Source organism: Mytilus trossulus, chromosome 1 (genome assembly GCF_036588685.1).
Source record: "Mytilus trossulus isolate FHL-02 chromosome 1, PNRI_Mtr1.1.1.hap1, whole genome shotgun sequence".
Taxonomy (NCBI): domain Eukaryota; kingdom Metazoa; phylum Mollusca; class Bivalvia; order Mytilida; family Mytilidae; genus Mytilus; species Mytilus trossulus.
In genome coordinates, this window is record NC_086373.1 from 7,754,653 (window position 1) to 7,780,622 (window position 25,970).

Consider the following 25,970-nt stretch of genomic DNA (forward strand, 5'->3'; position numbering starts at 1 on the left):
TTGCTTATAAACATGCATATTTTCACTTTTTTTTCGCCAAAGAAAAATTGTTTTTATCATTCAATGCAGTTATTATTTGTGTCACAAGTTAGAGGGCAAGCTAGCTGTGCACTAGGTTTAACTTCTACATAAGGATACGCCTGTACCAAGTCAGGAATATGACAGTTCAAGTTGTTTTCCAATCATTTGATTTATTTGAGCAACGGATTTTGCCATTTGATAAGGGACTTTCCGTTTTGAATTATTTTCCTTTGAGTTTGATGTTTTTTGTTATATCATTGATAATTTGTATTGGAGAACACTAACCTAGAGAGGACCTTTTTAAAAATATTTTATCTCCCCCCCCCCACACACACACTGAAATTTTGACACCCAAGAACCTTGATATGATCAAGAATAAACCCCTAAAGTTCACTCCGTCCATATACTATAGAGTATTATGTTTGCCAATTTGGATAATAGAAATTGGATGCAAACAAAAGTCAAAAAAGTTTATAAGAATAATTACTTTTTGCATATTACTTCACTCAAAACATGTGTCACTAGATTATGCAAATAGTTTGTAAAAAATCTATCCAGCTAATTATATATTAAAGAACACTCCATATATTGACCCTAAAACGATCCGTTAATAACTGGTTTCCATTTAAAAATTAACATGTTCGATGTTTATAGTTGACAATGTGGAATGTTGGACATTACACATAAAACGCTTGGGGATATTTATATCTTGTCATTCTAGGCTATCAAACCAGCGATAACAGTGGGGGTAAGAAGTTTGTTATTTTTTTTAAAATTTTTCATAGTATTTTGTCGTTCTGTATCAAACGTTCATTCAGAAAAGGGGTCGCACAAATTGCAACACCTATACACCTTAGAATAATAAGTGATATTTTTTTATTATTTTTTTTCATGGATCATTGAAAAGTCGGGGAAGGCAATGCCCCTTCTTGAAATTTACATTGTGCTGGTATATATAAGAAATAAATATGAGTGAACTCTTGCCTGTTCATTCCAAATACTATGTTTTAGTTGATTGAGAAAATTAGAAGAAAACACAAACAAAGGAGTAGGTCCGGTAAGGACCGATTTTGGCCTCAAATTTCAGTTTCATCTGACGAAAGATTTTGACCACTTTTTAAATACTTAAGTGTCTATTTCATATGATTCATTTAATTTATGTGCAAGATTTTAACTTATTAAGTCATTAAAAATGACCCGATTCATGCTCAAATATGAAAAATCTACCAAGTACGCGAAAAAATGTCACTTTTCAGATGGTTTTTGTCAAAAACGAAAGTGGCCGCATCCGTGTTCATCCTCAATCTTTATATATGTTATGTATTATCATCAAATACAATTTCCATTTCAATATCTTGGATGAACACGAATGCGGCCACTTTCGTTTTACCCAGAAACCGTCTAAAATTTAACTAAAATGCTGGAATTGTGAAGATTTTAGTAACTTAGCATGACTTAATGGTGCTAGTACCCAATGTAAGTGCATTGTATTGTAAAAAAACAGCCCATATTTATGTAGCAGAACCATTCTGCTAACCAATAAATAAGTAAAAGTTTACATTTTAGCATTTTTTTAAAACTGCTATATTTTGGGGCCAAAAAGAGGTCTTACTGAACCTACTCCTTTAACGAAAATTTGTGTTGAACATTAAATATACTATTAATGAATTAAACCGCCAGAGAAACTTGGCTAAACTAGTAAACCAAAAGCTTGCTATTGTATATATTTGTTTAAACATAATGTAGGGCTGATACCTGGGGTTATACAACATGGACGAGGAAAAAAAGGGGGTAACGACTTTGACTACACATTAGGGTCCGCGGGAGTTATACGATACGAATACGAATCTTTTATAGTTTTTTTTTACCATAGTTACCGGATTGTATCAAATATTGCACAAAATAAGATATTAAAACATAAATAAATACTCGAATACGTATTATCAACACTTATACAGTTATATATTTATATATCTATACATATGTATATCCCGATAAGATTATAGATAACATGCAAGTATTGAAACAGTAATATATTTGTTATCCTGAAGGGTTCATTGTGCTCTCTGCATGTTAAAGAAGCGTGGGATCAACTATTTAAGATGTCCGTAGGAAGTCTGCTGTATTAAAACAATCTCACCAATAATCTTTGTCGAAACGCTATAGTTGGGAAGCAACCTATTGGTTAGTATGCTACACCAAGATAACAAGACATACCTATTGTACTAATTGTTCACATGTTCGCATACTAAACAAACATACATTGACCTATAATGGTTTACTTTTTTAAATTGTTATTTGGAGTTGTCTAATTGGAACTCGCACCACATCTTCCTATATCTATGAAATATTTGCCATTAAAAATTGAACAAACGGCAATCAATCAATAAATCAGGACTCACACGAACAAGGTGATACTACACAGTTATTCATTCAACAAAACATTTCTACTGTTGAAAAAATATCGCAATTGACTTTTTAACAATTATTCTAAATATATCTAATATCATCACAAAAGAGAAACTATTTTAATTGTTCCAGAAAAGATTTGGTTTTCCAATTGGGTCTCGATTTGTACATTTAAGTGTAAAGTGCAATTCGTCTTCGACTTCTGAATGACATGAAGTACAAATCATAGCTGCTACGGAAGTTGTATTATGCCAAACTTGTCGAATTTGGACGACTATAACGATGGTTTTTTTACATATTGAACAGTGAGAAGGTAGATTTCTTATTTATAATTGTAACTGTTTAATTCAATGCTAAACCACATGGGAAATTGCCGTTCGAGCTATATATATCTCTCAGTCAACTTTTATATGTTACTTGCAACCTGAAGCCAAATGCTTCTTAGTAAAAAGGGTGAACAGCCAGTTCAAATACAAAAGTTAAATTGACAGCTGTTTTATATATCCTAATAAAATTTGTATTTAAATTTCAATAACAAAACCAATGCTATACAAATGTAAGTCCATACCAAAACAGTAATAAGCAACTTATTTCTGAGGATAATATACTGTCAATGAAACAGCAACATAACAATACTAAAAAACGGTTCAATTCAACATTGCATTTCGTTCTTATGTTGTACTGTTATACCACTCTCCCAGGTTAGGGGGAGGGTTCAGAGGCGGATTAAGGGGGGGCAGGGGGCCCGGGTTGCTTATATAGGAAATCACCGAAGCGTGACTGGACCGGGCCCCCTCTTAGGTCAGTCAGTGGGCCCCCACTTATGATAATAATCCAGCTAACATGTTTAACACCGCCACATTATTTATGTATGTGTCTGTCCCAAGTCGGGAGCCTGTAATTCAGTGGTTGTCGTTTGTTTATTTGTTACATATTTGTTTTTTGTTAAATATTTTACATAAATAAGGCCGTTAATTTTCTCGTTTGAATTGTTTTACATTGTCCTATCGGGGCCTTTTATAGCTGACGATGCGGTATGGGCTTTGCTCATTGTCCAAGGCCGTACGGTGACCTATAGTTGTTAATGTTTGTGTCATTTTGGTCTTTTTGTGGATAGTTGTCTCATTGGCAATCATACCACATCTTCTTTTTCATACCCCAACAAAGAATGGCAACTGTGTAACGACAATTTCTGGTTAAATAAAAAAAAATGTTCTCCTGTACCATGTTTGATAAAATTGAGAATGGAAATGGGGAATGTGTCAAAGAGACAACAATCCGATCATAGAACAGACAACAGCAGGAGGTCACCAATAGGTCTTCAATTCAGCTAGAAATTCCCGCACCCGGAAGCGTCCTTCAGCTGGCCCCTAAACAAATATATATACTAGTTCAGTGATAATGGACGTCATACTTAACTTCAAATTATACACAAGAAACTAAAATTAAAATCATACAAGACTAACAAATGCATGAGGCTCCTGACTTAAGTACCAATCAAATTGGAATAAACGAAAAACGATACACACTGATTACATAGATCCATAAATTTACAAATCCTGATCTACTTTCTCACGCCATTTTATTTGTTTCTAAATATTTGCTCAGGAAAGCTTAATCATTGTGAATCCTTGATTTTGAACGTATTGAAATATTTCATTAGGAATAAATATTTTAGTGCACCAATACAAGGTATAGTATTGTATTTGACATATAACATAGATAATGTGGTTTCAGGGGCAGATAAAGCAGGATGTCAAATTGTTCTAACGAGTTTCCGACGACAGGAGTTTTATATGATGGTGAGTTACTCTACTTTTGCGTGATGCATTATATTATAATCCTGGTACCTTTGATACCTATTTACGTGGTACTATTTATATTGTTACTACAAACAATTAAGCTAACCGTATGACATCTGGTTCGGACTTGAGAAAATTAGATTATGTTTTACTACATTTCCATTTCTATATTTCTTTTAACAAAAATAACTTCAACGATTTTAAAAATAACCCATTTGAGTAAAAATAAAATTGAGAATGGAAATGGGAAATGTGTCAAAGGGGCAACAACCAAGTGTCCAGTTCCGTTTTAAACATGGATGTCCTGACTATTTTTCAAATAGAACAAGACGAACAACTCCTTAGAAGAAGTTATAAAGGGTGTATGTACCTTGCTTGAAGCATGCTTGTGTTTCACTGGACTTAATCCGAAACAGACGGTTTAGACGAAAATACTAGGCAATAAAGATAACTAAAATAAATAATATTGTTACTAGAAATGTACAATTTGAAGTTGCGACACTCGTGAAGTGCACATGGCCATACTCAATGTTTAAGTTTTCACCTATCAACCTGAAGCATGTTTTACATTCAAAACTTTTTGTATGTATGGAACGATAATACGAATTAATGATTTCAGTTTGTTTATTTTGTACACATATTTCGTTGCTTTTGGTTTATATCGTTTGTTTATACATGAAAGGAAACATCAAAATGATAAACATGTTTATAGTTTACAAAAAGTCCTAAACAACCTTTGAATTCCAAAAATAAAAACACGTGCTGAGTCGAGCGCACAGAAGATGTACTTGAATTGATCCGTATTTATATTTGTTATTTAAAAAATTATTAAGAAAGGCTAAGTATAGTATCCACGGCCATATTCCAAGAATATAACACACACGATTTGTGTACGTTAACACTTATAATGCATATATATATATACCGAAACTATTTATACGCATATTGTTATTACTAGTATTGTATTGCAGAGCTAACTATTGGGGCATTGGTTCCTGGACTGATCGGATGTGCCCTTGCTGTTATTGTTATTGGTATATATTTCGAGGAGATATGGTTTATTTTACATCACTACCCACATAAAACACAGAGAACAAAATTTATTTGTTTACTAGGACTTTATCCAGTAAGTTGTAGTTAATGCCAGTGATATCAATAATAAAAACAAACCTCAAGGCATTTAGAGGTAAAACAAAAACAACAGACCTAAGGACATTTAGAGGTCAACAATAACAGAAATGTGTCTATGCTTAACGTCAATCTAAATAAATCAGCTCTAAAGTTAAGATGCTGCGGTAAAAAAAAACACCCCAAATTTATTTTTTTACTTTGATTAAGTTGGTGAATTTCAATTGAAAGTAATATCACGTGATATTTGCATCCGAAAAAAGAACCCGTTCATGAATGAAGAGCTATGACGACGTTTTTTCAAAAGTGATGCATATATTTTCATTTACAAGTTGATAGCTAAGGATAGATTGAAGCCATTTAGAAATGAACTAAAACGCATGCTCCTGCTTTAGATAACCCTAACATGGCATTCTATACATTATGCTTTTTGTTTGGTTTTACATTGTATGATTTACATTTGCTGCTGTTCGGGTTTCCTTTTACATGATATGATTTTCATTTTGCCCCTGTTTGGGTTAACCGTTACATGTGATGATTCTAATTGCTCTTTTCTCTTTTCAAGTTATCCTTGAAACGGTATGATTGTCATCATGCTCTTGTTGGTGTTACCCCTTATAGGTATGATTAACAGTATGCTTTTGATCGAGTTATCCTTTATATGGTATGCTTAATATCATACTCTTGTTTGTGTTACTCTTATCATTTTATGATTTACAATATGCTCTTGTTCTAGTAGCTACGCGTGACATAGTATGATTTACATTATGCTTGTGTTTGATTTACTTTAAATGGTCCGATTAGTATTATGATCTAGTTGGAGCAACCCTTTTCATGTTATGACTAACAGTATGCTCTTGTTTGTGTAACCCTTTTCTTGTTATGACTAACAGTATGCTCTTGTTTGTGTAACCCTTTTATAATAAAGCTTTTCTACCTCAGGCATAGATTACCATGGCTGTATTTGGAAAAACGGTTAGGAATTTTGGTCCTCAGTGCTCTTCAACTTCGTACTTTATTTGGCCTTTTTAACTTTTTTGGATTCGAGCGTCACTGATGAGTATTTTGTAGACCAAACGCGAGTCTGGCGTATATACAAAATTTAGACCTGGTATATGATGAGTTTATTTTCATGTTATGACTAACATTATGATCTTGTTCTAGAAGCTATCCGTGAGATAGTATGATTTACCTTATGCTTATATTCTAGTAGCTATGCGTGACATATTATGATTTATCTTATTCCTATGTTCTAATAGCTACCCATGACATTGTATGATTTACATTTTTTTTCTTTCTACTAGCTATCCGTGACATAGTATGATTTACCTTATGATTATGTTCTAGTAGCTATCCGTGACATATTATGATTTACCTTATGCTTATGTTCTAGTAGCTATCCGTGACATATTATGATTTACCTTATGATTATGTTCTAATAGCTACCCGCGACAAAGCATGATTTATATTTTGTTTTTGATCTACTAGCTATCCGTGACATAGTATGATTTACCTTATTCTTATGTTCCACTAGCTATCCATGACACAGTATGATTTACATTAGGCTTATGTTCTACTAGCTATCAGTGACATATTATGATTTACCTTATTCTTATGTTCTACTAGCTATCCGTGACATAGTATTATTTACTTTATTCTTATGTTCTAGTAGCTATCCATGACATATTATGATTTATCTTATGCTAATGTTCTAATAGCTACCCATGACATAGTATGATTTACATTTTGTTTTTGTTCTACTAGCTATCCGTGACATAGTATGATTTACCTTATAGGCGAGCGCCAAAACAAGGATTCGGAGGTTTTTAATGCACCTACCTAACACACGGCTATATGATATATCATTTGAAAGGTCTTTTATCGTACATTAAGAATTGCCTGGTCGTCAAACTGGGAAATGGTCACATTTTTCAAAAAACGGCAAAAAAGGAGGAAAAAATATAAGTCATAATTTGACGATATTGTTCGAAAAATACAGTTTAAGAAATAATTCATCTGCAATATAATATGAAATATATCATTTGACAAACTAAAGTCTATCTTATTTTTGTTTCTGAAATAATTTTTTTTTAAAAAGTGTTTAAAATGAAAAAAATCTCGTATTTTTGTGAAAATCATATTTTTTACGGATATTGACTTAAAACTCTCGGTAATATTCAATTTTGCATCTAAAAACACACAAATTCTATTGGTTTTATATTAGTAACATATATAACTAGTTTTTTAAGTTCTAATGTCTCGCCTAGCTTGTTTTTATACCGACAAAATATTGATGAAACTATATTAAAACATATCTTAAAACTGCTCTAAAGTGCATATTTACCATGTTTACAACACAGTTAAAAATAAATGTTATTTTGGTCTCCTGTTAGTTCGACAGTTATAAATACAATATGATTTAATTGTCTTAAGCTTGCCAACCACGTCAAGGCCGAAGATCACTAGCAAGGTGTTGTTTTTTTGTTGTTTTTTGTTTTGTTTAGATCACTTGCAAGGTGTTGTTTCTTTTTGGTTTTTTTCTTAACTACCACCATCATCGCATACGGAACTTAAGTACACAACCATTTGGTAGAGTTATTACAAAACACAAAATTAATAATAATATACATATTTACATTGAATAACAGTGAGGCAACTTAAACTTTATATTGCCCCATTGCTCAAATGCTCTTTCGCTATTAGTCAATGGTATCGTTTTCATCTTCATCATCGTCAATCATTTGATCTTTTTTAGAGGTTGATGTTCTCTTTAGAATAAATATTTTGGCAAGTATCACTGCCCTGACATGGACAAAGCTCCGTGCAAGACATTTGCTGCTCTCGGCAAATACATTTCTTGCTACGTATTTATTCCCTCTTGCAAGAACATACTAGATCTTGCAGGAAATCGGACTTCATCATGCCTAAAAAGTAGAATGGATCTGGGCCATGTAAACTCCTTTCCATCCGTATTCATAAGGAGACAAAGGATTTGGATGATCAAGATGTGAGGACATCCAAATTGTCGTTTGTTGAAATGACCGCAAAATATGTTCTTTGAATGCAGGTTCAGTTGAGTCTTTGCATGTTACAAGTTTAACACGTAACTTGTTTAAGTCAACATGTGATGAAGCGAATTTTTCTTTTAAGTCACACAAGCTTGAAATAAGCTCTATGGCAGCTGACAACGATGTGGAAAAAGCAATCTTGTCAAAGTTTTGGAGATTTGTAAACTTACTCGGAGATTTTCTTATCAAATTGAAAACAGTCTTTTTGCCAATCCCAATTATAGCAGAAGTGGTACCACAACCAGTTCAAGCATGAACTACAGGGAGAATGTTAGCTAGTAAAGGTGAAAAAGATTTACTTAACTCATGGATTTGGTATGTACCTTCTACAGTCCCTAAGACAATTAGTTGACCCCGTCAAAAACCACATTTGTTCAGTCGACACAAGTAATAATGAACACAGAGCACAAGAACATCTGTATCGGAACACTTGACTATGATTGGTCGCCTTATATTCAACTGCTTAAATATTTTATGAGAGTATAACATGAAGCAAGATTCTGGTCTCTGTGTCTTCATACGAACAGGACAGATCTGAAGATCGATTACATGCTCTCATTGAGTGTTGTCGCTCTATTCTGGATTGGAAAATGCGCCGTCAAGAACTAAACATTTGTTTTCATCCTGGAACATATCAGACAAATTGCTGCTCAGATAATCTCAAAGGAAAGTTATCAGAGCTTGCTTGTTTTTGTTGCTTGATAGACATTTTTTCCAGTCTGGAACAGTTCGGCCTTCAGCGATATGAAACTCTTTCGTAGTTGTTGCCGATCGTCTATGTCGCTCTGCTGATTTTATGGAATGTTCAGTACTAGTGTCATAGCGATCGAAGACATCAACAACCTTGTCTGTGAATCGGAAGCATGATTGTAAAAGATGGACGAAAGATACCAAAAGGGACAGTCAAACTCATAAATCAAAAATAAACTGACAACGCCATGGCTAAAAATGAGTGCCTGCATAATGTAAGATTTGGCCAAGTCTCCAATTGTGGACATCCTTATAACATCAAATGACTGAAATCATGCCATTTCTTATTGGTACGGTAGCACTGTGATTGATTGGAGGAATGTTAGGGACTGATCCTACCTTAATTTTCAAATTCATGGGAAGATCAGACTTATTTGTCTTCCTCATAATTCCATCGTCATAATATATGCAGTGAGAATGGGACAAATTAGATAGGACGAAACAGTTTCCATAGAAACGGCATATCTACATTTAGTTAGAGATAGTGCACGGGTAAACACAAGCTCGGGAATCAAATGACCTTTTACAACTTGCCCAGATTTGCATTTTAGTTGTACTTTGGGCTTCATATCCTCAAATGTCTTCAGTCCTGATCTTTGTCTGTTGATAGTGATGACTCAACAAATATCTTCCTTTTTGACGTTTTTGTTTTTCAAGTTTCAACTGATTTTAACAGTGAATCTTCGATGTCGTGACTTGCATGGAGACCAGTTGAAATGTTCATATGCTGACGGGAGAGATTATCAACGTCAAATGGATTTGTCATATTTTCTGTTATATAAACAGTTAGATCGTCTAGAAATGTTTTATCCCTTTTCATTGCAGCTGGTTTTGCTTCATCGTGACATTGGTCACCAACCTGGACAAGACACGCACGTGCTCTCATTGCCGATGTTATCTGACTAAGCACATGCCTTGTAAGATTCCATCTTATCAATGAAGCCTTCCTCTTTGTTAAACCAACAATGCCTCTAACAACCTTTACACATCATCATGTCTTTGTCTTAAGCTAACAGCATTAATTAAGGTTGTGAAACCTCTATTTGTTGTCATACTAAGAGTCTCTTGTGTGATATTTTGACATATTATACAGCATTGCTAATTATGGACATGCGGCAGCGCTTCATTGGAAGTGGCGCACATTTCACAGGACTTGGACACTCATCAATGATGAGTAATTATAATAATATTCAAGAATATACTATTATACAAAATGCAGTCTGCTGCTTACATAGCACATGCTAATATTATTAGTAATGGTTAAAGTGGTCTTTTGGTAACACATATACGAATATTTATCTAGTACTAGTAATATGTTGAAACACGACTTGTGTTTTGGAAACTCAAGTGTTACCTATGCATATTAGATACTAGATTTATATAAATGTTTAGCGTCTGGGATAAACACGATACAGATCCGGCATACCGTTTAATAATGCAGATTTTAGAAATGTCGTCAAACGTTTATTATCCATCATTGAACTTCGATGTGTGTCGCAATCTTTTCAGGGTATATGGAATTTATAAAAACAAAACATATAAGAGTTTTAATAAGTCATTGACACTGACAATCTAAAAAAATATGGTATTTTTTTTACATTTTAGGGTTGGTCTTACAGATGCCTCAGAATCAACTAATTTTCATAAAATCTTCTTTTTATTGGATTCCATGTCTTTTTAGAATGTATTCCAAGCTATCTTAGATAAAAACGAATAATATATTTACAACAATGCCGATATATGCAATGTTAAGTATCACCGTATAATCCAAAGTAATTCGACATGTCTGTGTTCTCGTGAGATTTGCAAGAAACGTGACCATAGGGAACTTTGACGACCACCCAAATCGTATGCTCTAGAAGTTTTTCTTTCGATTGATACCAAAATTAGCTGTGTGTTCGATAGGTGCATTAAAAACCTTAACGAGAGGCTTTTTCTCAAATCGGCGCTCGCCTATTATGATTATGTTCTAGTAGCTATCCGTGACATATTATGATTTACATTATGCTTATGTTCTACTAGCTATCCGTGACATAGTATGATTTACCTTATGATTATGTTCTAGTAGCTATCCGTGATATATTATGATTTACCTTATGATTATGTTCTAGTAGCTATCCGTGACATATTATGATTTACATTATGCTTATGTTCTAGTAGCTGCCCGTGACATAGTATGATTTACCTTATGATTATGTTCTAGTAGCTATCCGTGACATATTATGATTTACATTATGCTTATGTTCTACTAGCTATCCGTGACATAGTATGATTTACCTTATGATTATGTTCTAGTAGCTATCCGTGACATATTATGATTTACATTATGCTTATGTTCTAGTAGCTATCCGTGACATATTATGATTTACATTATGCTTATGTTCTAGTAGCTTCCCGTGACATAGTATGATTTACATTATGATTGTGTTTGATTTATACTTTAAATGGTATTATTATCATTAGGTCTTTCCACTTTTCCGTGGAAAGACCTATTGAATTTGTTCTGATTATTATTATTATTATTTTTTTTTTTTTTTTTCTTCCGCCTAATTTTTTTTCTTGCGTATTATTGATGTTTCATAAGATGTCGCTTAGATATTTGGAATTTGGTATCGTATAGTTTATACGCTTTAAAAATTTACAACTGCGTAACAAAATATTTTACGCTGTAAGAGTTATCTCCCCAAACACTGTTTTTCTTGTGGCCACTACTCCTTCGCAACTGTTAAAGATTACGACATATTTATTTTACCAAATTGCTCGTTACATCTTCAGGATTAGGATATTCATTTGGACCGAAGCTTCACGGAGACTCCATATGAGAGTTATTCCCCCTTTTCCATTTAATTAAGTGATATGCATTTCTAAATGGTAAACCATAAGTGATAAAGACATAGGGTCTTTAGATTTGAGGTCCTTGGTCCAAAAAAATGAAAATGAGGTCAAAGTCAAAGGTCAAGGTCATATTCTAAATTTTTGATTTTGGCTTATTTTCATTTATTTTCAAATATCTTATGACATATCGACAAATAATTTTTCATAAATTGTTAGTTGCGACATGTTCTTACTTGTATATTTTGGTTGATAGGGTGCGCAGACAATAAATGGGAGTTTTTGCCAATCTTACATTTAGAATCACGCGTAAAGTGATATTACTAATAAACCAAATATATTAAAGACCTAGGGTCTTTTGATTTAAGGTCCTTGGATTGTGAACTTTAAATTGAGGTCAAGGTCATAGGTTAATATGACGTTCTAGATTTTGACCTTTGCTTTAAATTCATATAAATACATCATAAAGCCATAGGAACTAACATTTTCAACTGATTTTTTCATATTTCAATATCAAAATAGATCTTCACTTGTGGAAAGACCTACAATTGTTCTCTGAACAATTGGTTTTTAATTATTATTTTGTTTGTGCTAACCTTTTCATGTTATGAGTAACATTATGCTCTTGTTCTAGTAGCTACCCGCGGCATAGTATGTTTTACATTATACTTGTGTTGGAGTAACCCTTTATATTGTATGATTAACATTATACTCTTTTTCGAGTAACCCTCCACATTGTTTACTTTACTTTAAGGTAATATGTATAACCTCGTCATTCGCTGTTTTGATACCAAGGGCGACATTTCTTTGCGAACTTGTGGCGGCAACGTAAGTATAAACCTAGTATTGAAGTACTCAATCTATATATATAAAAAAAAGAAGATGTGGTATGATTACCAAGGAGACAACTATTCACAAAAGACCAAAATGACACAAACATTAACAATATGTTTCTATTTTACACAAAAATAGAGGAATTATTTGTGCACCACTTGTTTAAAAATCAAAATATGTCAAAATTTCTGTAATCATTTGCAGCAGGGATAACTCTAACATGAATTATATTGTTGATTCGTGCATTACAAACGTTGCTTCGTTGAACGTGAATGATGCATCCTCGGAGTTTTATGTCTAAAATTTAGAATACCGCTTTTTTATGTCATTATTGATAAAAAAATCTACTTATTAAAAACGTTCGTACATGTTTTCTAAAACGACCGGAATACAACACTTGCTACTGTGTTCCGTTTCCATGGTAACAAATGTGAACTAGCCAGTGTTTCTCTCCTTGATAACAAATGTGAACTAGTCAGTGTTTCTCTCCTTGATAACAAATGTGAACTAGTCAATGTTTCTTTCCTTGATAACAAAAGTAAACTAGTCAGTGTTTCTCTCCTTGGTAACAAATGTGAACTAGTCAGTGTTTCTCTCCTTGATAAGAAATGAGAACTAGTCAGTGTTTCTCTCCTTGATAACAAATGTGAACTATTCAGTATTTCTCTTCTTTGTAACATATGTTAATCAGCCAGTGTTTCTCTCCTTTGTAACATATGTTAATCAGCCAGTGTTTCTCTCCTTTGTAACATATGTTAATCAGCCAGTGTTACTCTCCTTGGTAATACATGTTAATCGGCCAGTGTTTCTCTCCTTGGTAATACAGGTTAATCAGCCAGTGTTTCTCTCCTTGGTAACACATGTTAATCAGCCAGTGTTTCTCTCCTTGGTAACACATGTTAATCAGCCAGTGTTTCTCTCCTTGGTAACACATGTTAATCAGCCAGTGTTTCGGCATGATTGATTATTAACACTAAATAACTTTTATAAATTTATTTACAGCCAATAAAAAGCACAAACACATATCCGTATGTTAAACATATTAAAATACGAAAAATTGTTCATATTGATATTTACCAATTTGAAAATTGTACAGTAACTGGTGATACTACATTGTAGATATTTGTCGTTTTGCATTCTATTGTTTGTCAACATGATTGTCTCCTACTTTGGCGGTACAAAAAACCTTCTCCATGTTATGACAGACGAAAAGATGCCATTTAGAGTACCACCTTGCTGCTGTCTGTTCTGCTTCAACAATTTTCCATTTAACAGGTTTGTTCAATTTTAAATGATAAATATTCCCTGTTCTAAAAAGTTGAACAGTAAAGTCAAATGGTAGGCTCTAAAATAACCGGATTAGATTAGCACTTCTAGGAATAAAACGAAAATAACTAACTGTATAAAGGTCATTATATACACGTCTAGTTTTTTTGGTAGAAAATTTCCTTACAGGAAAAAGAATTTTCTTCGTAGGAAAATTTGAAGCCGCAAATTAACTCAGGGTAAAAATTTCTTAATGCGGGGTTCACACATTGCCGATTATTGCTCCCGTTTGAGATCAGACCACATTACGACACGAAAAGTGAAAATGTCGGATTAGTATCCTCAATTATTTGGAATGTCCTGTCATTGTCTGAACGCAGTCGTTTTAGTTCGTAACAGATTCCTACGGATCGGGAAGGTTCAGAATAGTTCAGCAAAGCACCCCGACAGTTAGGTGCGTCCCGTAAAGCTGGGGTCACACATTCACGATTTTTACTACCGTTCATGACAGGACCATTCCCGATTAAAATTTATTAAAAGTCTGATCAAGATCCTGTGAATCGTGGATGGAAATTCAAACTTAAATTAAAATTTGTAAAAAAAAATAATTTGATCACGACAACAATCAGATAGTGTTCAGGAAGCACCGATATTCAACCGTTTTTAAGCGAATAAGTCCCGATAATCCCGTTCTGAATCCGCTTCTAATCCGATTTGTATTTTTTTCCAGGTAAAATTCGACCGAGTAGGTCACGACTGCGTCCCGACTCTACCGAATGTAATCCGACTGAGATCAGACAGTGACCAGACAGTGAACCGACGCTGACGGAAGTTATTTGTTCGAAAACTGTCGGCATATTCGGGATGATCAGGTACTGTCGGAACGTAATCCTATCACGGTCCGCTCTATCGCATTGCAAACGGCTTTGTCTGGTCTCAGTCGTATTGTATTCTGTAGTTGTCGGGACTCTGACGTGGGTATCATTGACGAATTTCGTATTAATAACGGGACTGTTTCGGAACGGTTTCGGCAAAAAACGGTTCTCAGTCGACAAGATCTGGGTGCAATCTGGACTCAATCGGCAGAAAAACAGCTATGAAAAATTACTCCGGATCATTCCCGTTCCACAGAACACCGTCCAGAATACACAAGACATTGTTCGGTATTCGATCCGATACAGCAGAATCTGTCACGACATAGCCACGATTGTAATCCGATTAGGCAAAATCGGCTGAGTTGCCCCGAATGTTATGGGACGCACCTAACTGTCGGGATGCTTTGCCGAACTATTCAGACCCTTCCCGATCCATAGGAATCTGTTACGAATTAAAACGAATGCGTTCAGACAATGATAGGACATTCCAGATAATTGAGGATACCAATCCGACTTTTTCACTTTTCATATCGTATTGCTGTCTGATCTCAAACGGGAGCAATAATCGGCAATGTGTGAACCCCGCATTACATTCGGGGCAACTCAGCCGACTATGTATAGTCGGATTACTATCGTGGCTATGTCGTGGCAGATTCTGCTGTATCGGATCGAATTTCGAACAATATCTTGTTTATTCTGGACGGTGTCCTGTGGAACGGGAATGGTCTGGAGTAATTTTTCATAGCTGTTTTTCTGCCGATTGAGTCCAGATTGCATCCAGATCTTGTCGATTGCGAACCGTTTTTTGCCGAAACCGTTCCGAAACAGTCCCGTTATTAAGACGAAATTCGTCAATGATACCAACGTCCGAATCCCGACAATTACAGAATACAATACGACTGAGACCAGACAAAGCCGTTTGCAATGCGATATAGCGGATCATGATAGGATTACGTTCCGACAGTACCTGATCATCCCGAATATGCCGACAGTTTTCGAACGGATAACTTCCGTCAGCGTCGGTTCACTGTCTGGTCACTGTCTGATCTTTGTCGGATTACATTCGGTAGAGTCGAGACGCAGTCGTGACAGACTCGGTCGAATTTTACCTGGCGAAAAATACAAATCGGATTAGATGCTGATTCAGAACGGGATTATCGGGACTAATTCGCTTAGAAACGGTTGAATATCGACGCTTCCTGAACACTATCTGATTGTTGTCGTGATCAAATGATTTTTTTTACAAATTTTAATTTAAGTTTGAATTTCCATCCACGATTCACAGGATCTTGATCACACTTTTATTTTTTTTTAATCGGGAATGGTCCTGTCAAGGACGGTAGTAAAAATCGTGAATGTGTGTGACCCCAGCTTTGAAGCTGGGGTCACACATTCACGATTTTTACTGCCGTCCTTGACAGGACCATTCCCGATTGAAATTTGTCAAAAGTCTGATCAAGGTCCTGTGAATCGTGGATGGAAATTCGATTTGTATCTTTCGCCAGGTAAAATTCGACCGAGTCTGTCACGACTGCGTCCCGATTCTACCGAATGTAATCCGACAGAGATCAGATAGTGACAAGACAGTGAACCGACGCTGACGGAAGTTATCCGTTCGAAAACTGTCGACATAATCGGGATGATCAGTTACTGTCGGAACGTAATCCTATCACGGTCCGCTCTATCGCATTGCAAACGGCTTTGTCTGGTCTCAGTCGTATTGTATTCTGTTATTGTCGGGACTTCTCCAGATCATTCCCGTTCCACAGGACACCGTCCCGAATACACAGAACATTGTTAGGAATTCGATCCGATAGAGCAGAATCTGTCACGACATAGGCACGATTGTAATCCGACTAGACAAAATCGGCTGAGTTTCCCCGAATGTTACGGGACGCACCTAACTGTCGGGGTGCTTTGCCGAACTATTCGGACCCTTCCCGACCAGTAGGAATCTGTTACGAACTAAAACGACTGCGTTCAGACAATAATAGGACATTCAAGATAATTGAGGATACTAATCTGACTTTTTCACTTTTCGTGTCGTATCGCTGTCTGATCTCAAACGGGAGCAATAATCGGCAATGTGTGAACCCCGCATTAAGGAAAAAAATATATGCATAAAATTTCTTTGAGAAAAAAAAAATCATTTGAGGAGTAAATTTTGGAAACAGGGGCATAACTTTATCAACACTGTTGCTAGAGTCATTTTTTTTAATTACAAATATCAGGGAAGCAATATCAACTTCATTTTGATCAAGAATTAAGGTAATAACATTTGCACTGAGGGGGAATGTAGACTTGTGCCCGAGATTGTTCAATTTTTGACATACCTCCTATTTGTAAACATGGTTTCAATGTCATAAAGATGTTTTGTCAATCCTTTAAAGTTTATTGACATTGGTTTCAAATTAATTCAATGCATTAAATGGATTTTGGTTGAAAATATAAATAATGATCGAAGAATAAGAAACAACGTAGAACATGAATAAAAACATGTCATAAATATTAGTTGGACTATGACTTTAACAATTTATTAAAAAATTAACAATTTCAAAGGTTATCAGCCGCGGATCCAGCCATTTTAAATGGGGGGAGGAGTCCCAACTCAGGACAAAGGGGGTCCAACTATATGTCCCCATTCAAATGCATTGATCGGCCAAAAAAAGGGGGGTTCCAACTCCCGGACTCCCCCTCCCTGGATCCGCCAATGATTACCTTAAAATGCAAAGAAAAAGGTAAGTACAGATTGAAAACTAAATCCCTAAACATTTTAGACGTTAGAAAAAAATCTGACTTGTGTTATTTTTACCGGAAGTTTTCTCTGAACAGGAAGTACTTGAGGATAGCTACAATCATGGTACTACAGATTACTATAATCAAACCAGTGTCCCTGTTTATAGCAGCTGTCTTGTGGACCGATGATCAGTATACACCAGGAGACGAGGTACAACTAGGTTATTATTATGTTGTAAACAAACAAAGATTAAAGTTGAGTTAAGCGCTTACTCCCGCAACATTCCCGAAGTCCCGACTGATTAGTTTGTTAATCAGTGGTTGTGGTTGGTTGCTCTATATTACAAGCGTTAGCCTTTCCAAAAGAGCTATAGTCGACTCTAAGCTGATGAAAATGGAAATGCTCTCGCTTTGTAGATTAATTCATTTACTAGAATAGCCACGTATATTTACCACACACGTGAGGTCACACGTTATGAAGTAATAAACTATATATCGTTTAACGTTGTTGTTTACGAAACTGCAGAAGATTCGACTATTTATAGATAAAAGTTACCTGTGTATGAATGATTAATGACCAGGCAAAATCTAATGGCTAAAATAGAGAAGACAAATCCGATACTCTACGGGATTGAAGGACATTTACTAGGTTTGGATTGTCCTAACCAATCAATAAACTTTGACTATTCACGTCTCGTAATATCTTCCAATCAGGTAGCAAGAAAAATTCACGCACTTTCTGTCCATCGTTCAATTCTTAATATCGACTCCTAGGAGTCGATAATAATTGTTGTTCGTTTACTAATGTAATCATTAATCGAGCTCGTTTTTTTTTCTCTTTCGGATTGTTAAAAATGTTGTCGTCACTGTGCCTTTTATAGCTTACTAGTTCTGTAATTTATAAAACAATATATGCCTTTGTCATTGTTGAAGGCCATACGATGACCAGAAGATGTTAACATCCTCGTCCTTTTAAATAGTGGTACTATTTGCAATTATGCCACATCTTATTCTTTAAATAAATCAATCTGATTCGTGCACTGCCTTCTAAAGAACAGTGTGTCGTTGGTCATTTATATTTAACACTATGTTTTGGATTTTATTTTACAAACATGGTTTATATTTTATAGCTTCAGCTTGAAATATAATCGTCAGTAAAACTAAAAGCACTGATTATTTTCTTTAAGGAGTTCGATGAATTGCACATAGATTTATTTGTAATTTAACTGATCCTAAAAGGCCTGAATATTTAAGGCACTGGATACAAGGATAATTTTCGATTAAAACGTTTTTGTTTCCAAGTTCTAGTAAAGTTTATGTTATTTCAGAGTGCTCCAAGGAATGGTGTGTTTTACACCAACTTGACTGGTATGATATCAACAGTAGCTGGTATCTGGGGGATCGCTATTATATATCGATCAACCAGGCCCAAACTTCCAGCCTATAGGATTGGTATAAAGTTTATAAGTCTGCAGCTTGTGCTGATATTCCTTAATCTACAGTTTGGTATAATTAGCATCCTAGCCAGAAATGATATACCAGAATGTTCAGGAACCAGGGACTCTCTTGTCAGGGGCTACCGTAAGATACCTTGTTTAAGAGAATGTGGTATAGTTGTAAAAGATAAAATTGAGGATAGGAATGGGTAATGTGTCAAAGAGACAACAACACGACCATAGAGCAGAAAACAACCGAAGGCCACCAATGGGTCTTCAACACTGCGAGAAAGTCCCACAACCGGAGTAGGGCTTCAGCTGGTCCCTCAATATATATGGGTTCTAGAATGGTGAAAACGGACGTCAAACTAAACATGAAAACATAAAAATTAGTTAGAATTCTAAATCATACAACAGTAATAAAGGCCAGAGGCTCCTGACTTAGGACAGGCGCATCAATGCGGCGAGATTACAGTTTTTACTTGTTTGAAATACTAGTATTTTTTTTAAAATTTGCTTTTAATATTTAAAAAATGAAGGTTTTGAAGTTTATCTAAATTAATGGAAATCTTTCACAGACAGAACATGTTGCTCGCTATTCTTAAAAATCTTTTTATCGATCGAAATTGATTTCATCTACTAACTACTCGCATGTTTTTCGTCTATACGACATTTATACCTTTATTTTTACGATTAGTGTGTATGTGAAAATGAATTATCTCCCTTTTCTTCCACGATTATGAATACGCAGAAGATTTACCGTGTCCTGGCTCCGTATAAAAATATTAACGTCTGTGATTAACATGCAGTTCAGAACTAACAATGTCAAAACATAAAGTAGCCCAATGACGAACAATGTTTATTAAAAATGTCACTTTTTAAGACAGACGAGGAATTTAGCTTAAATTACTCCTACCAAAGCTGAATTTTGTATTTTCGATTAGTCTAAAAGATAACGAGATGTATTTTTTATGATTGACAATGAGGCAAATATCCATCAAAATTCAAAAATCGTGGATGATAGACATCCGTAAGGCATTCAACAATGACAAAAATCCATACCTTATAGACGGCTATGAATGGCCCCGATCTGAAAATTGAAAAAAAATCAAAGCAGAATATTAGATTAAGATTTAAGATTTTATTGTAAAGCAACGTTCAGACACATATATGTGTAACATGAGGTACATATATACAATGGTAAACATGAGACAGACATGACAAAATCAATCGCAATTGGCTTAACTCACAAGATCGGTAAGAAACAAAAATAAATAAAAAGAATACGAATTCTAAAGTTTCGTGAATCTGCGTTATCTTTACAAAAATCTTCTACTCTGAAACTGCTCGGCTCAAAATAGAACATAGGGGTAAAATGCAGTTTTTGGCTTATAACTCAAATCTGACAGGTGGTAAAATTGTTTATCAGGTCAAGATCTATCTGCTCTGACACTCAGATGAATCAGATAAACCATTGTTGGGTTGCTGCCCCTGAATTGGTAATTTTAAGGAAATTCACTGTTTTTGGTTATTATCTTGATTATTATTATAGATAGAGATAAACTGTAAATAGCAATAATGTTCAACAAAGTAAGAACCTAAGGAGTTATTGTCCTTTATAGTCAATTTTTAACAATTTTCATAAAATTTGTAAATTTTTACAAACGCATCATCATCACCAAAACACAATTTTGTCATGAAACCATCTGCTTCCTTTTGTTTAATATTCACATAGACCTGTAGTTTATATAGATTAGACCGTTGGTTTTCCCATTTGAATGGTTTTACACTATTATTTTGGGCCATTTATAGCTTGTTGTTCGGTGTGAGCCAAGGCTCCGTGTTGAAGGCCGTACATTGACCTATAATTGTTTACTTTTTTAAATTGTAATTTGGATGGAAAGTTGTCTCATCACATCTTCCTTTATCTATTGTTACAACATTTTGGTTGTTGTCGACTAATATATATGTATGAGGGGGGGGGGTCGACGTTGCTATATATACACTATCCCAGTATGTTATATTGCAGACAAATATCTCTACGACTATTTCAGGGCTTCACCACACTATGCTCGTATACGAAGCATTTCTAGTCTCAATATTAGCAAGATTTGCTTACAGACGATTAGAACCAGAACTTCTTAGTAGACTGGAATGCGAAAACGAGGTTCAGAAAACTGATGACAACAAAGTAAATGGAAATGTGAGTAAAAAATACAAAATTCAATTCTAATAATTGATTTCAGTGCGTTTTTATAAATCAACGTTACCATGTACTCCTAATATAAAAAAAGAAATAACCAAAATTGAGCATAAGTTGTGTGTGGATGTGTGTGTGTGTGTGTGTGTCAAAATTAATGCTATCAGAGACATACACTACATTGTATTGTGTATCAGATGCGATCATATATCATGCAGGCTTACATAACTACTTGGTACAATAATTTACGTACGAATCTATTTTAGTTATTTATTTTATTTAAGACTGCGAAGAGAATTTGTTAAACGTCGAAGGACAACAACCAACAATCAATAACAACAGACAGGTCGTCATAATTTCTTAATAATGCACCAGAGACAACGTATTACTATTTTATATAAATAAGGTCGTTAGTTTTCTCGTTTGAATTCCTTAACATTGTCTAACCGGGGCCTTTTTAGCTGATTATGCAGTATGGGCTTTGCTCATTGTTGAAGACCTATAGTTGTTAATGTCTGTGTCGTTTTGGTATTTTGTGGATAGTTGTCTCATTGGCAATCATACCACATCTCCTTTTTTATATTAACTGTAAGCCTTAAATATCTAAATACTTCATGAGTTTAGAAAAAAAAATTGTATTTGCAAAACACACACATGTAGGGAAAATGCAGACGCGGCTGGTCCTACATTGGTTACTAAACAGGGAGCTCGAGGAATATACTGAAACCCGCCTAATTCGATAACTGAGCATTTCAACATCATGCTTTAATCAACAGATTTTGATTGTCCGATAACATGCCTATCCTTACAGAAAATACCTGAGTATTCCGACACCCTGCTTAATCGGGCATTTTTTTCTGGTCCCCGAGTGTGTCGGATAACACTGTATTTTACTCGAATCTTAACTTTACTAAAATTTGTTATCTATGGTTTAAATATCCAACACACATTGATTTCTTTTTATTAAAATTATAATTATTTTGCATTCTTGCATTACATTTATTATGTAAGTTTACTTATTTGATCTAGAATACCTGCAGTCTTTAGAATGATAAGTTTGCTTTAAGTCTTTAGAATGTCACATCTTATTACTCTTTTGCAGGTATGAAGACATTGACATTTCATCCAACAACTCGTATCTTTTTTGATTAGCATGTGTCTACTTCTCGAGGTTTACTTGTATCTTTTCTGAACATTACCTCAGTAGAGTAATTTTGAAACTATAATAGTAAACCATAGAGATACCTCTATGAGCGAACAGGAAATGACAGTTATTTACAAAATACAATTAGACTGTGATATTTGTTAGTGAACATGTAATCTGGAATTTGTACTCAAAGAATTATGTTGAATCGAAATTGTGATCTCAAACTTCTCATTTGAGTGTCTTTCTACACCAATACATGCACTGTTATATTCTCAGGAGTGTTATGGTTTGACAAGTTTGACAAGTCTTTCCACACCAATACATGTACTGTAATATTCTCAGGATTATTATGATTTGATAAGTTTGACAAGTACATGTCGAGTCCCCTGATGAGTTCTGATAAAGGAATTAACGAATTTAACACAATTCCTGAATTTAAATACTAGTAGTTAGCATTGACTAAGCTTTAGCTTCAGTATTATTGTTTTTGTTTTGATACACGAATGTTTTTTCAAAGTAGTTTATGTCTTAATCACTTGATATTAAAGTTTATGTTTTTTCCAAGTTTAGTCTTATCATTACCAAATATGAACATAAAATTAAAATTGAGAATGGAAATGGGAAATGTGTCAAAGAGACAACAACCCAACCATAGAGCCAAGGAGGTTATATTATCTAATATCTAATAATCTAATATAACCTCCTTGATAGAACAGACAACAGCAGAAGGTCACCAACAGGTCTTCAATGTAGCGAGAAATTCCCGCACCCGGAGGCGTCCATCATCTGGCCCCTAAACAAATACATACTAGTTCAGTGATAATGAACACCATACTAATTTCCAAATTGTTCACAAGAAACTAAAATTAAAATAATACAAGACTAACAAAGGCCAGAGGCTCCTGACTTGGAACAGGCGCAAAACTGCGGCGGGGTTAACATGTTTGTGAGATCTCAACCCTCTCTTTTACCTCTAGCCAATGTAGAAAAGTAAATGCATAACAATACACACATTAAAATTCAGTTCAAGAGAAGTCCGAGTCTGATGTCAGAAGATGTAACCAAAGAAAATAAACAAAATGACAATAATATACAAATAACAACAGACTACTAGCAGTTAACTGACATGCCAGCTCCAGACTTCAATTAAACTGACTGAAAGATTATGATTGCATCATATGAACATCAGGCACAATCCTTCCTGTTAGGGGTTTAGTTGAATGGTTAGTCGTCAAAACTGTCTGGTTATTTTAACCAAAACAGTTTACGTTTGAAATAAATTAGACTACGACCCCTTCAAAACTGTACAAAACATGACCAAACGCTATTCATTGTCCATCGTACAACTGTTAAACTTATCTACAGAGATCAATATGAGCATTGCACTTAGGTTCTTTTTGTTAAGGGACTACTGCGGCGACATATAGTAGATCATCTGAACAAAGGCCAGTGTGATCTATTGCAAATACTTTTCGAAGTTCTTCTTTGAAACAACTGAACTTATTTTCATGAAAATTTACAAGGTTGGTTTTGGGAGTATATAGATTAACGTTTACTATTTTACCGCTTCATAAACACAAAATATCTCTATGGTTAAAACGATTTTCATACAAATATGTGAAACTTTGAGTTGGTTAATGGTGACGGACCACCAATTCAAACTATTATATTACAAATTTTGCAGTTTTTGCAGTTTTCACAGCTTTCTTAAATTCTTAATATTTTACCTATATTTTTTTTTAATATTATAATATAATAATATTCCTTTATTTACCAAAGTCATAACACTATAATCATACAATATATAAAGTAAACTACACAAAGTGCAGTATATTTAACAGTAATTTTGACGTCTTCAAAGTACTGAATTATCTCTCTTTGGTCGATATCCGTTGGAAAACTAGTAAAAACAGAAAGAAGTGAGAGATACAATGTATATAAGTGGTTTTTTTTAAGACGCCTGAGCCATAATTTCTATCTATCGGACGTTTTTGCATTCTTTTTTAAATCGTTGACAGACTAGTGATTGAAACACTTGTAAGTTTACTGCTGTTACAATGTTGTTGAATACCAGGTAAAAAATTATATATACAGTATTAGGTAAATGTCAGAAACATATCAACTGTTTTGTATGAGGCTGAGAAACTGGGGAAAGTGGAGGTTCTAATATTGTTTTTATACTGCAACTTGAATAAATAAATTCATAGCTATTTAAATTGTAACACAAAGTTCAAACTTATTTGTATCCCTCAATAAACCCCTGACTTTGGAAAAAGTGTTCCATGATGAAATTGACATTGCACAAAGTATAATAGCTGTGTTACTCTTTTTAGAAAATAAATACAACTAGTTGCAGTAAGAAAAGAAATACATAGACTGGTGTTTAGAATGAAACGATAAAGTCATCACTGTCTAAAACGTTCGATCATAAAAATTTAATTTGGTTTTACAACGGTAATTAAGAGTTGTGACTCACTTATGCGTATTTGATGACTTCAAAAAGTATTATATTTACACTCATAATCATTGCTTTGGGTCTTGTGTACCTGATGATAATTTGAGTATGAAATTAGGAATGTGTCAGAGAGACAACAATCCGACCAAAGAGCAGAAAACAACTAAAGGTCAGCAATGGGTCTTCAACACATCGAGAAAATAGTCAATCGGAGTCGGGTTTCGGGTGTCCACTAAAGAAGTTACTGCAAGAAGTCCGTGTTCTCAATATTTTGTTTCTTGTGTATCAGATGAAGTAACTTCAAAAGGAACGTGTTCTCGTTCGTTTTTGGTTTCGTGCATTCCTGATAAAGTTACTGCAAGAAGAAGCCCGTGTTCTCAATGTTTTTGTATCTTGTGTATCTGATGCAGTGACTTCAAGAAGAACGTGTTCTCATTGATGCGGTGTCTAGCTTATTCAATAAGGACGTGTTTTGGTATCAGGGTTTCTGATGAAGTTAAAAAGAACGTGTTCTCATTGATGCGGTGTCTAGCTTATTCAATAAGGACGTGTTTTGGTATCAGGGTTTCTGATGAAGTTAACAAGTATTCGATGTATTGTCATTGGTTTTGCTTGTTTGCCGTATATAGAGATATAATTATTGATCGACTTGTTGAGCTATAATTGACACCATATCAACAGTTTTATCATTAACCAGAAATCAAGATGTATCTACTTTATTACTACTAATCGTATTTTTAGCTCACCTGGCCCGAAGGGCCAAGTGAGCTTTTCTCATCACTTGGCGTCCGGCGTCCGTCGTCGTCGTCGTCGTCGTCCTGCGTCCGGCGTTAACTTTTACAAAAATCTTCTCCTCTAAAACTATTAGGCCAAATTTAACCAAACTTGGCCACAATCATCATTGGGGTATCTAGTTTAAAAATTGTGTCCGGTGACCCCGCCAACTAACCAAGATGGCCGCCATGGCTATAAATAGAACATAGGGGTAAAATGCAGTTTTTGGCTTATAAC

At 34.6% G+C, this 25,970-nt stretch overlaps 1 protein-coding gene across 3 annotated transcripts; it reads left to right on the plus strand.

Annotated features, from left to right (window-relative positions):
• Positions 1 to 641: 641 nt before the first annotated feature.
• On the plus strand, positions 642 to 23,068 carry LOC134714149 (organic solute transporter subunit alpha-like). 3 transcript variants are annotated; one of them, XM_063575399.1, is made up of 10 exons: positions 650 to 769; positions 2,073 to 2,205; positions 4,168 to 4,232; positions 5,204 to 5,358; positions 12,765 to 12,838; positions 13,964 to 14,119; positions 17,818 to 17,932; positions 19,050 to 19,302; positions 21,212 to 21,360; positions 22,460 to 23,068. In XM_063575399.1, exons 3-10 carry the CDS (start codon positions 4,184 to 4,186, stop codon positions 22,463 to 22,465), a joined length of 957 nt encoding a protein of 318 aa, XP_063431469.1. In that variant the 5' UTR covers positions 650 to 769; positions 2,073 to 2,205; positions 4,168 to 4,183; the 3' UTR covers positions 22,466 to 23,068. The 3 variants fall into 3 exon arrangements, with proteins under 3 accessions (XP_063431463.1, XP_063431469.1, XP_063431476.1); XM_063575393.1 differs by lacking the exon at positions 2,073 to 2,205 and having other exon boundaries at positions 642 to 769; XM_063575406.1 differs by lacking the exons at positions 650 to 769; positions 2,073 to 2,205 and adding an exon at positions 2,608 to 2,743.
• Positions 23,069 to 25,970: the final 2,902 nt, after the last annotated feature.